Source organism: Crassostrea angulata, chromosome 10, assembly GCF_025612915.1.
Source record: "Crassostrea angulata isolate pt1a10 chromosome 10, ASM2561291v2, whole genome shotgun sequence".
NCBI classification, from domain to species: Eukaryota; Metazoa; Mollusca; class Bivalvia; order Ostreida; family Ostreidae; genus Magallana; species Magallana angulata.
Window position 1 is genome coordinate 35,560,658 of NC_069120.1, and position 14,169 is coordinate 35,574,826.

Consider the following 14,169-nt stretch of genomic DNA (forward strand, 5'->3'; position numbering starts at 1 on the left):
ATTTTTATTATATACTCGTTTGGATATGTTTTTTCTGCATCGGACAACATGCATTTTTAAAAGTCGAGATAAGTGGCTAACAATTCAACATTAGCTTACCTGACATGTCCCCAGCACATGGTTACATGTACATGACGTGAATCGAATAACCGAAATACTACATGTTGACGCTGACTTGTCAGATACATGTAAATGTAATTATAACTATTGGTAATGGTGTCAGTTTTGTGTCACGATTGCTCAGAGCACTTTCGATTTGAAAGGGAACGAAGTTATGTAAAGCAATATTTCTTGGACACTTAAATTAATTGTCGATCTGTCGGATATTATGAGAAGATGACGAAGGGGGAGAATTGATATATTCCGATTAAGGGAAGAGAGTCGTTGTCAGTTAGCGAAAATGAATACATTTGTATGCCATTCTCGAGAATATGAAAAGAAATAACATATCACATTTTCACAAGAAAAGAGGTTGTTGCAGATTATTCCCTAAAGCATAGGCGTCGGAACCGGGGGGGCTAGGGGGGGCTTAGCCCCCCCACTTTTTTTGCAAAGTTATACCTAACCATTAGAAACATAGTATGATAGACTAGAGGGTTCAGCCCCCCCCCCCCCCACACTTTTTCTCGCAGGAAAGGTCATTGTTCCTAAATTTACCTTGAAAGATTGAGAAGTTGGATTCAGAAGCATACTAGCCCCCCCCCCCCCCCCCCCCCCCCCGGATTAGGAATTTCGTGATTTTGGGAATTACTTTTTTCTCAATATTTTTGAGGGTTAGTCTAGCCCCCCCACTTTCAATTTGCTTCCGACGCCAGTGCCTAAAGCGAGAAAGACTTAAAATACCCACAACTACATTTTGTATAGCGGATATGCCCTGTGTGAAGGCAAAAAACATATTTTATGCGCACGACAACCATCAATTGATCTTTAAAGGGACTTGGACACGATTTGACTTAAAATTTTCAAATTTTATTTTTCCATTCATAATGTTTATACTGATTAATATAGAAGTTTATAATGCTATGTCAAGATTTGAAAGTCAAATATCAAGTTATAAGCAAGATGCAGAGTTCATAATTCTTTGTTTTGTAAACAAAACTCGAATATTGTCATTTTTTTAACATATATGTTGTATTGGCGTAATTTTCAATCAAATGTATCTTTCTTTTGTTGATAATAGTATTTATGAAGATACTGAATTAGTTTAAATTGTTCTTACTTGTCATTTTGTCAAAGAAATGATTATTCTTTTCATTACATTTTTTGTAAACAACTATAAGACTCGAGCTTTGTTTACATAACAACCAAATCTTACCTCTGTATCTCGCTTGTAGCTTGACTTAAACATTCAATATTTTGGTCAATCATTTAAAATGCACCAGTAAACCATTTTATACATAAAAAATAAAACTAAAATTTTTGATCTTAAATCGTGTCCAAGTCCCTTTAAAATAGTTCTAATCTCGTAACCGAGAAAGATTTTGAAATGCCTGTTACGCATCAATGCATGTAATAATTATCTCTAGTTACACGCATAGACACAGCTACATAGACGACCATTGCGGGTATGTTACATGTAAAGGCATAATTTTATTCAAATATCTTTCCGGACACGGAAACCACCAAGAAATAAAGTATGGATGCTGGTCATATCATTCTACTTCTTTAAAAGTCTTCGAATTTGAGATTTTTTTATAAACAGGGTAATTCTACACACATGTATTTACCGATTGCAAGGGGAAAACGGTCAAGATCTGCAACACCACCTTTTTTGCCAACATAAAACGGAAAGGTTTTTTATAGCATGATTGTCGGCACACAATTATACTCTTATAAACTATGTATATTTCAGATTAATCAGCAAAGATGGAATAAACGTTGTGAAAACTATACGAGAGTTCAGCGTGGAAAAGAGAGCTTGCAAATCCGACTACGTTCTGTTTGCCCTTGCCTTGTGTTGCCGCAGTACCGACCCCGAAACGAAAGAAGCAGCTTACAAGGCCCTGCCAGATGTCTGTCGAATTCCAACCCACCTTTTCAAGTTCATCAAGTTTGCCCAAGAGGTGAACTCCAAGGGAAAGGGATGGGGAAGAGCTCATCGTAAGGGGGTGTCCATGTGGTATCATAGCTACAAGAATAAGGATGGAGGGATACCCCTATTGGCCTACCACATGACCAAGTACAAGGCAAGATTTGGGTTCACCCACAAGGATGTTTTCCGTCTGTGCCACATCAAAACCGGCTATGATGCACTGGGATACCTAGTTCACCATTTTTATCGTGGAAATGGTCACAGAGAAGACGATTGGCAAAATTAGTTTAACCTTGCAAGACAGAATTTGACAGAATATGATGAATTGGAACTGAAGAAAGTTATCGATCTTTTACAAGTGGTCGATGATGCGAAGAGGTGCAGAGATAAACAAATGATGAAGCGTATGATTTTAAGCAATGTTTTGAAAATTGTGCAGAAGTGTGACAATGAAGAAAAGCGTCCACTTTTTGTCCTTGTTCGAGAGCACGTACCAACGAGTCTATTAAAATCAAAAGAAGTCTGGGAGGGACTGATGCGGTTCATGCCAATGACGGCCATGCTAAGAAATTTAGGCAGAATGTCTAGTTTCGGCCTGTTGGATTCTGACAGTTTTGGAGAAACTTTAACAATAGGTAAGTTGAAAAACTCAGAACTACTTAAGGGGGCTAGGATCCATCCTTTAACCTTACTAGTTGCTGAAAAAGCATATTCAAAATGCCGTAATAAAAAAGGAACAATACAATGGAAGGAGAATCCAAACGTGAGAGATGCTTTGAGGGATGCATTCCATCTTTCGTTTAAAAACGTAGAAGCCACTGGAAAACGGTTCCTGTTGGCAATATGCATGAGTGATCCTGAAAATCCCCATGTGAATGGAACCCCGAGTATAACCGCCCTAGAAGCAGCTGCTGCCATGGCATTGGTTACCCGTAGAAGTGAAAAAAATTGCGATATCGTTGCATTTTCTGGAATACAATCGACAGAACATCCCAACATAACCAATTTTTCGATTTCTCCTGAGGATGATCTCGATGCAGTGTTGGATAAATGTTCTAAATTGCCGTATGCTAAAACAAATATCGCTGCTCCAATAATACATGCCTTTGAGAATAAGAAAATGTACGATGTTTTTATTGTGTACACCGACTCGGTAAATGTAGATGGTTCCGTTCACCCGTCAAGGGCTTTGAAATTATATCGCACAAGGTCTGGGAATGCTAATGCTCGGCTCATTGTGTGTGGACTGGCCAGTAATGAATTTTCTATCGCAGATCCAGACGATCCACTGATGATGGATATCGTTGGATTTGATTCCAAAGCTCCAAAAGCTATCCACCAGTTTGTGACAGGAAACATTTGACTCTTTTACTGATCATCAGGTCCTGTTAATAATAATGTAGGAGGGAGGGGGATATAAGTATCCAAGATTGCCAACGTACGAATCTCTCCATAATAGGATTTTTATACCTTAAAGAATATTAGTTTCAATTAGATAATAAACCTGTAATATATCGGACACTTCACAAAAATGGCTCTGTTTCGTCATACGTTGAAGCACAAACTAATGAAACTGACAATGGAAGTGTTGAATTGTAAATACTGTGGAATCATTAAAATTCGTGGAGGCCAATTTTGGTTGATTGCTTAAATTTTGCAGGTTCGAGTGGACGTAATTTCGTGTATTTTCGTATACATACAAAAGGATTATGACTTTATAGCCCTAGTTTATTAATTTGTAGGGGTGTATATTCGTCGATGAGAGGTAGCCTCGAATTCCACGAAAATTGAGCAACCACAAAATCTAATGATTCCACAGTATATTTTGATATGATGTACATGTTTATCACTGTATTTACGAATATTAATTCATTGTTATTTTAAAAGTCATGTTTTGACAGCAATAAAATTTATCATTGTAACATAATTTGTTTTATAAATAGACATTATTGTTTTGTATAAACATTCAAAAAATAAACACCATACCATTTGTGTTGACGTTTTGTTTTCTTAATGTTGTAATGTCTACTTGCATAACATCAACCCTTGGAAACACATCTCTGGTGGGTGTTTATAAAAATGTAACTAGTGCTTGTAAAGTCTTTCATTTCAAGTAATGGTGGGCGTTTGAGCTTTGGTTTGTGAGCAATCCTTCTGCCAGTCCTGGAATTGGCAGGATCGGTGTGAAGAGTGGAGATTGTTTTAAGGATCAGAAGCCCAAGGATTGGAATTTCCCCTGTATGGAGTTGAACTTTATAACAGTCCTGGGCTGACCCCTGCATAAAGATTTAACTTTGATTAAAAAGTGGGAATTTTGTCGCCATTAACCACCAGCGTTATTCATATTTGCCTTAGAGTCGATGCAACGCAAAAAGAATAGGAAGTTTTATTAACGTCTAAAATTATTGATCGGCGAATATTGTTCAATCGCCAAATCAGTTGGGCATTATTGCACAACAATACCCAATAGAACATAAATACAGAAATGGCCACTATTCTTAAAAAAAATGAAAAAAAAATCTATCTTGGTTATAGATGAATATTTTGAGTATAACTATCATTTTAAGTGAGCCGCTACCTGTATCTATATTGTTTTAAACTTGGAAGTTCCGTTACTTTTCGTAAAGTAGTATGCAAAGGAAGAAATTCATAAATCCCAAAAAAATTTTTTATTGAATATCATTTTCTCTTATTTACACAATATTGGTATCTTTTCTCTCCCAAATGAGAAGATTTTATTATCTGCTGTCAAAAATTCCAACTCCACCTGACATTAGGTCACAAAATGGCTACTTAAATGTTTTGTGAAATTGTTTGTATCTAGTTCTTTGAATTTCACCATAGCTCAGTAGCTAAAGTATCGGGCTTGTGAAACGCATATCCCGTGTTTAAATCAGCTTGAGGATTCTGTTCATAATTACAGAATCAAATTTTATGAAATCATATCCCCCCCCCCACAAAAAACCTGATCATTTTTCGGCTATTTGACTTATATACTTCATTATGTTTTTCATAATCAAGTCCTATTCTGCTGATTTAAAAAATTAGCTCAAGGTATAGTAAACCACCTTAAATGCATAAATATTTTTAAATTTCACCTATTTTCATATACTAGTATTCCCATTTCAAAACTGAAACTACCGATATTCTAATTATGGGTACGGGGAATTCCTCTCGAAAGGCGTCTTCATTGTGTAAGACTCTTCGAAACGTAAAATGTATGATTTTTTAAAGGAGGACGAGTTCGAGGAGCCAGAAGAATCTCTAAACTCGGATCGAACCCAAAGTAAGTCGGAAAGAAGTCAAATCCATAATGTCCCCAAAACGATCGACGAAATTCGCCTAAGTCGATTTCTGTGTCTGGGAACAGAGAGTGGCGCCTACCACACCGATGAAATTGAACTGACGTGCCGGGAAAATGTCGGTTGCATCGACAGGTAATTTTGTATATGCATGTATCTTTGCATAAGTGTATGGTAATCAAATAATCGTAATTTTAATGTTGACCGCTATTTGCTGCAAATTGATAAAGTCAATTGCAATTTTCTCATAATCTTAGCCTTTTCAACGGTTCTGTGTCCAGGCGATCGAAAAGTCCAATAATTGATCAAATTCTTTTCCTAAATATTAAATGACTTCTTGAGCATCTGCGACGGATTTTTTTTTTGGCAATTAAGAGACATGAGCAGGTATCTCAATCAAAGTACCGAAGTACTGTCGGGAGTTGACTTTATTGATTATTATAAATTTTAAAATCAACGATATGTTATGCAATTTTTTATAATATGAATTCTCGAAATTTTCCGACAAGAATTTCGAGAAAACCCCATATGAATCATGTGTAATATCTAAAGATAGAATTAATTCCATCAAACTGTGTATCAGTAATCGAAATGTATCTAAAAATTGTACACGTCTGGATCCAAGCAATTTTGAACTCTAGTCTCGGATGTCACCGTTAATCTCCGACTACCAAGAGAGACTCTCCGCTTGTCGGGGATTTACGGAAACAGCCGAGCGTTTGGTTGAACGAGACTATACTGAACTCTAGCGTAGGAATACATGCAACTACAAAAATCAATTGAATTGTTCGTACACTGACTATTTTCAAGGTATTAATAGATACTTTTCTTTTGAAAAAGATGGTACATCATACAATACACCGAATTTATCTATTATTTTTAAGATTTACGTCTTGTCAGTGGTGATGATTTGTGCTTAGGTCCAAACATTGTTTCAGTTTCGGTTTGCCAGAGTAACTGCATAGGAGAGTTGATTAAAATCAACTCCCAATAAGTGTCGAAATACTAGTCCGTTTTATACAGATAGCAAATAATTTTATGTCTCATTATAGTCTTTCAATATTATCAATAGGTTCTGAATATTGATATATACTAGTATTTGAATTAATGTGGTGAAATGGTTAGGTTTATCTGTACTAATAGAACTGCAAAGTGCTACCGCGTTTTTCTCCAATAAAGTCGTTTTTTTATGATTACAGACTTATCAACAAGGGTGAAGGATTGAAAGTTGTTGAGACTATCCGAGAGTTCAGCATAGAAGGAAAAGCATGCAAAGCTACCCCTATTATATTTGCTCTTTCAATATGCTGTCGCTGTAACGATCACAAAACGAAAGATGCCGCTTACAAGATCCTGTCAGATGTTTGTCGAATTCCAACCCACCTTTTTGAATTCATCAAGTATTGTCAAGATGTAAATCCTAATGGGGATGGATGGGGAAGAGCTCATCGTAAAGGTGTATCCATGTGGTACGAGAATTATAGGAATAGGAAAGGTGGCATTCCTTTATTGGCCTTCCACATGACAAAGTACAAGTCGAGATTTGGGTTTACCCATAGGGACGTCTTTCGTTTGTGTCACATCAAAACAGACAACGATGCCCTGGGGTACTTGGTTTATCACTTCTGTCGTAATCAAAACAGGACAGATATAAATTGGTCAGAGCACCTGGAATTGGCAAAACAAAAAGAAGGCTTTGAACAATCGGAACTTAAGAAAGTTATCGACTTGCTTCAAGTTTTCGACGATGCTAAAAATTGCCACGATGAAGAAATGATGAAGCGGATGATTTTGGAACATCATCCGTACCTTGTTCGAGAACATGTACCAACTGAGCTGTTGAATTCCAAAAAGGTATGGGAAGCATTAATGCGATTTATGCCAATGACGGCCATGATAAGAAATTTAGGAAAAATGTCTAGTCTTGATCTGTTAGAATCTGACAGTTTTGGTGAAGGTTTAACAGTAGATAAATTGACGAGCAAAGAGCTGCTAAAAACAGCTATGGTTCATCCTATAACTCTGTTGGTTGCTAGGAAAGCTTATTCTAAAGGCCAAAGTGAATCAAAAAAGCAAAGACTGAACTGGCAGGTGAATCCAAAGGTGCGAGACGCGTTAAAAGAAGCTTTCTATGTTACCATCAACCACGTAGAAACAACGGGGAAACGATACCTACTGGCGATATGTATGAATGGATCCGTAAATGAACACGAAAAGAGAACTCCTATTCTAACCGCCAGGGATGTGGCGGCTGCCATGGCAATTGTAACCGGTAGGCGAGAACAGTACTGCGATGTCGTCGCGTTTTCTGGAAACCGATTGACAGAATATATCAACATCAGGGAAGTATCCATTCCAAACCAAGATAACTTCGAAGCATTGTCGGAAAAATTTTCTCAAATGCAATTTGATTCATTAGATTGCGCTGCTCCAATTTTAGATGCCATTCAAAATAAGAAAATGTACGATGTGTTTGTGGTGTATACCGACTCGGAGATGAACGTCGGTCCCATACTTCCGTCAGAAGCCCTGAAAAGATATCGGACTGCTTCTGGAATAACAGATGCTCGGCTCATTGTATGTGGATTGGCCAACAATGGCTTATCCATCGCAGAACCAGACGATCCACTGATGATGGATATCGTTGGATTTGATTCTGGTGCCCCGGCAGCAATCCACCAGTTTGTGACAGGAAACATTTGAGCACGCACATGTGATTCTGCTCAAGAATAACCTTAACAAACGTTGAACTTTTTGATTTAAATTTGTTTAATAAATGGACATATTTGTACCTTTTACGAACAATCAATGTACTGGGTAAGCCTTTGCATTTTTTAAAAACAAAATACATGTTGGAGTTTCCGTTTATGTTTCCCTCTTCTTTCTTTTCAAAATCGAATTAAGCTATTGGTCTAAATGGGCAAGTGCTGTTATAAAGCAGAATTTTTGATTAACTATAGATAATTTACAGGGTTATATTTGAGCCCTTTTGACCTGGAAATGTCTTGCAATTTCCATTCAGTGATATCTAAAATTATATATCTTTATACACAGACGCACTAGTGTCTCTGAACTTTCAGAGAAAGAAATTAATACTCAAAAATGGCGCGAAACAATCCATTGGGTTAGTTCTATAGAAAACAAACGAACTCGCTAAAAGGCACAATCAGGGATATCAAAATTCAAGAAGCAAAATGAAAACATTTTTATTTTAAAGATAACGAGTTAGTATTTCATTGTAAAAAATACCACTGAATTTTACCCATCAGTACGTGTCAATAATTTGAGACGAAATCATAATATAGAATATGAAACTTAAAAAAAAAAATCAAAACTATATGCATGCAGGTATTAAATGAAATATCAAAATTTCTTAGGAAAAGGATTTACTGTGCAGTTCATTGATTCAACAGCAATGAAACAGATGCTAGTGCATGTACGTTTAATGAAAAATGTTTTCGAGTTGAATTTGTTTAAAATGTTTCAATATCAGAATTAATTAAATTAGTGAATGAATCTTTTTATGTTGTTTTAATTGGCCATACCATGCAATCCTTTATTAATAGAATTGTATGCTGTGAAATATTGCCTTTTGATAAAAAAAAACTTTCATCCTGTTATTCTCCGAACAGAGTGATCATGCAGGAAAGGGACTTTTTGCTTATGATTGACCTATTTTACTCAAACCGAAAGTAGAATTCCAGTTTTTGACAACGACGAGGTTCAGGGCGTTGTTCACGGTCTGATCATAGCATACCATTCTAGAAAAATGAGTGAAACAGATCTGCACATCGATGAGGAATTAGTTATGTCTATCCAGGAGGGTGAAGAAGTGCCCATCACATTGCCCCTCACTCCGGATCAAATTCAGAATAACGCGAGAGGCTATGTCAACAGAACACCGGACAAAGCTCGCTTGCAACGATTTTTGTGCCTTGGGTCGGAGAGCGGCACCTTCTTTGTCGATCAGAAGGAGCTTAAAAAGGAAAATGCTGAGTGCATCCTCAGGTATTTTTATAATCACTCCTATGTAGACCACATTTTACTTTCTCACTTATCAATTATAGATATGTATTAGATATTTGATATGACTAATAGAGCTTAATTGCAAGGGGATGTCAAAAGCAAATAAAAAAGATGTCACGAAACAGCTTGGATGTTAGTAACTCCATTTACTGGTACATTACAGTCGCATTTAATTTCGGTCTTAAAAGAAAGAATTTAAATCAATTGGGGTTTAATATATAAATAGACTTTTCCTTTTTGCGAAATTATTTTAATACACATGTGGACCAATTTTTGTAAATTGTAATCGAATCCTTTTCATGAACATGCAACTACCACAAGTCTATCAATGTTCTATGACTCTCTTGATATAGTACTTCGAGGGAGAGGTAATCCTCGAGATTGAATCTCCATGAATTCCAGTGGTTACTCTTTTAATAATAACTACTTCAAGTCTTGCAGTTTTCTCCATGTACTGTAATCTCATTAATATTCAAAGGTATCAGTTTTTGTGGATAAAGTAAATACTAGTATCACAGTTTCAAAGATACGCAAATTCGTCGCCAAAGACCCTATCAAATTGATAGTAGAAATTGCTCTTCAATGAACATTTAATTTCACGGATAAACTTAACAACGGAATCCATGAAAATTGGTATTCAACGAATATTGATGAACCCACAGTAAACGGAAACCACCGATCAGAATTTACACAGTTAAGGGGGTGGAGTACTCTATCAAATCTTTACATGAAATAAACAAATTAAACATACAAAACCAAATTTGTCCTCTTTGCAAGAAATATTTTCAAACACTGTTCTCACACAAGAAAATGCCTTTAAAGCACCGACTGTTGTCGTTGATGGTTTGAAGATTTATATAATATTAAACAATGTAATCTCCTTTTACATTTCTAGTCAAAATTCTTCAGTTCATTTCTTCAGTTTATTTATTTTTACCCTAAACATACATTCTGTTACACGAGGTATTAAAAAGAAATGCATTAAAATATATACAAAAAATATGAAAAAGCAGGATTTTATATATTTCATTAAAAGATACATTCAAAAGTGTTGTCGGTACTCGGTTTTACATAAATATTATTGTCTTACAGACTAATCCGCCAAGGTGATGGACTGAACGTTGTGGAAACTATTAGAGAATTAAGCTTACAAAACAGGGCTTGTAAAGCCGACCCAATCCTATTTGCTCTTGCTTTGTGTTGCCGCTGTAGCGACCTTGCAACGAAAAAAGCAGCTTACAAGGCCTTGTCAGATGTTTGTCGAATTCCAACCCACCTTTTCCAGTTTCTCAAGTATTGCAAGGATGTTAATCCAGAAAATAAAGGATGGGGAAGGGCCCATCGCAAGGGGGTGTCTATGTGGTACCACAACTACAAAATTAAAAAAGGTGGTTTTCCCTTATTGGCCTACCAGATGACAAAATACAAGTCGAGATTTGGGTTCACCCATAAGGATATTTTCCGTCTGTGTCACATCAAAACGGGCTATGATGCCCTGGGGTACCTGGTTAATTATTTTTGTCGTAAAGAGGGCCAGAGAGATAGAGAAAACAATTTGCAAAGTCGATCGGAACGGGCAAGAAGGGAGGGGGGATCTGATCAATTGAAAGTGAGAAAGATTATTGAACAACTTCAATTATACGATGATGCTAAGAACTGCAACGATGAAACACTGATGAGTGCTATGATTTCGAGATATAGTCCAGTTCTGGCTCGAGAGCATGTGCCAACTAGGCTGTTGAATTCTAGAGAGGTATGGAAAGCATTAATAAGGCACATGCCAACAACGGCCTTGATTAGAAATTTAGGAAAAATTTCTAGTCTTTGTCTATTCGAAACAGATACTAGTACAAATACTAGTAGTTTTGAAGAAGATCTAGTAGTAGATATGTTGAAAAAAGCACAATTAAATTTAGCTAGGATTCATCCTTTCACCCTATTGGTGGCTCTAAAGGCTTACTCCAAAGGCAAAGGTGAACTAGGAAATCTAAAATGGCGGGTGAATCCAAAGATTAGTAATGCATTGCAAGAAGCATTCTATCTTTCCTTCGACTACGTAGCCACCACAGGAAAACGATACCTTCTGGCGATAGACGTGAGTGGTTCAATGAATGCCCACGTCATGGGAACTCCGATCATCACCGCCAGAGATGCGGCAGCTGCCATGGCAATGTTAACCGTCAAAACTGAACAAAACTGTGATGTCGTTGCTTTTTCTGGAAATCGAGGACATGCCACCACCAACAACGAAGACCAGGCATCAGTAAGTGACGAGAATGTTGTGGCTGCCATGGAAATGGTAACCGTTAGAGCGGAACAAGACTCTGATGCCGTTGACTATCCTGGTAATCCGTTGCCACAGCATGCCAACGTCCCCAACCATAGAGACCTATCAACAGAAAATACGACTCTTATCCCGATACCAGTTTCACCACAAGATGACCTCGATGAGGTGTTGAAAAAATGCTCTCCCTCTCGTTTGCCACCCGTTACGGCAAACTGTGCCGCTCCACTTTTGGATGCCATTGAAAAGAAGAAAAAGTATGATGTGTTTGTGGTGTATACTGACTCGGAACCTAATGCCGGTGTCATACACCTGTCAGAGGCTATAAAAAGATACCGGACTGTAACTGGGATCACAGATGCTCGGCTTATTGTATGCCAATTGGCCAGTAATGGATTTTCTCTCACAGATCCAGATGATCCACTGATGATGGATATCGTTGGAATTGATTGCTATCCACCAGTTTTTGACAGGAAACATCTGAACTCATGCATTTACTAACCATCAGCTTTTGCATTTAGAATTTAGGAGGGGAAGCATAAAAGTCTCATTTGCCAACGAATCTATTTTTCAAGGAAAATTTTATCATGCCTAAAAAAAGGTTTCACGAGTTCATTTTACAAAAGCGTGTAATTAATATTGGACCATAATAAATTACCTTTACCTCCTAAGTACCCGTTTGTCAAGTTATATTGGGGATAACTCTGGGTAAAGAAAGAAAAACATTTATGAAGATGATTGCATTTAAACTAACAATCAAACATCTTCATATTATACATGAATTATTTATAAGTAATGCCCGATATACAATTAATCGCATGAGTAATACCGGACATTGGACGTGTATTTGCTATAATGTTCAACAATTTTTAATGTTTTTTGCCAGCAATACTTGCTTTCTAAAATGAATTTAATGGATTTTTTTTAATATCAAAACTTCTTAAATTAATTTACATGGCTGTTAATTGTTATTAAGTGGTTAAGTTTTGAAAGCACCAACGTTAATCACTAAAAAAACCATTTTGGTTTGTAGGTAGATAGTAATGAATCGTATTAGCATTTAAAGTAATACACACACACATACATATATATATATATATATATATATATATATATATATATATATATATATATAATGTTTTCAATTTTCAGTTGAGCCTTTGGTTTTATGTCTGGACGCTTATTATGTTGTTTGTTAATAGGTTATGGTTATCCTAATGTTTGAATAACAAAATTTATAAAAATATGCGATTTATTGACCTAGTCTGCTTTTGTTAGTGTGTCATCTTGTTGTTATTTTTTCTTTTCGTTTTGCATATCTATGTCTTTTAATTATTGTTACCTTAATGTTAACTTTAATATATTGACCAAATCTGAATAACTTGGGCTGATTAGCTATACTACGAACACATTGTTTATATATTTTTAATAATAAAATCTCTGTACATGTTTTTTTTATAAACCTTCATTTTTATTTGCAATTTTAATTGTTTTACTTTCTGAAATCAGACTACTAGAGAGGTTGAAACTTACACGGTATAATGGAATGGTACTACCAACATCTGCATGTGCTAGATTTAACCTCGTGACATCCTTACCTGCCAACATGACTACATTACACCTGTAATTTACATGATTAAGGAAGTCCATGCACGTGGGGAATTGTTTATTACCTTAACTTTCCTTACGTGTATTATATGTGCTGAAAATTAATTCTGTGAAAAAGTTGCGCAACACTGTTCTGAAGGAAATTGACATAATTATTGCTACAGAAATGTGAAATTGACAGGCACGGGAATCGCAAGGAAAGCGCCCGTTTTAGGATATGTAAAATATATAAAGATTTGTGCACTTTTACTTTAGGGAGCTTGACCTGTATACATAACACAGGAGGTTGATCATCTTTTGTTCTAAATCAATGAAGCTTGAAGAGTCAGTTTGAATCGTAGATTTTAAAGTGCTGATTCCCCCTCCCTTCCCCTTTATTCAGAGAGAGAGAGAGAGAGAGAGAGAGAGAGAGAGAGAGAGAGAGAATTTACATATTTATGTCCGGCAATTCAAAGGGAACTACCAATAATCTTTATCAATAGTTGTACTTTTAAGTAACAACATTACTCAGTGTTTAAATATCGACTGAAAAATATTTGATTTATTTTCTGTAAAGTGTTTTATTATTATGAGTTGTATTTAATTTCAATGTAAGTCATAAATTCGAAGTTTACGCCTTTCCGAAAATATTGATACGAGACGAGCGCCCAAGGCGATGAAGTAGATAAATGTGCATGTAGAATTATAGCTGCCAAAAGAGTCATTGGTAGTGTTTCATATACATTTATGCTTCCTCCCTCATTAAAAACTCTAACGTAAATAATTTCAAAGAAACGTCATAACATTATTGTGATCTTATTATTAAACGATTCCTGTTACTGTCTGGTTCTCGTTTTCAGGAAATGATTTTCAAAACCAAATTCTTCAAGAATGTACTAACGTTATAATATGTGTAAATGTAAATAAAAAACAAAAAT

General features: G+C 36.1%; 1 protein-coding gene and 2 pseudogenes across 1 annotated transcript; all 3 read left to right on the top strand.

Annotated features, from left to right (window-relative positions):
* The first annotated feature begins 1,503 nt into the window (after window positions 1–1,503).
* Window positions 1,504–3,971, top strand: LOC128165948 (RNA-binding protein RO60-like; annotated as a pseudogene).
* A 1,221-nt stretch (window positions 3,972–5,192) lies between these two features.
* Window positions 5,193–8,850, top strand: LOC128166720 (RNA-binding protein RO60-like). Its single transcript, XM_052832043.1, has 2 exons — window positions 5,193–5,469; window positions 6,534–8,850. The coding sequence occupies exons 1-2, from the start codon at window positions 5,249–5,251 to the stop codon at window positions 8,035–8,037; spliced, it is 1,725 nt and encodes a 574-aa protein (XP_052688003.1). The 5' UTR covers window positions 5,193–5,248; the 3' UTR covers window positions 8,038–8,850.
* Window positions 8,851–8,991: 141 nt separating this feature from the next.
* Window positions 8,992–12,689, top strand: LOC128166718 (RNA-binding protein RO60-like; annotated as a pseudogene).
* The last annotated feature ends 1,480 nt before the right edge of the window (window positions 12,690–14,169 follow it).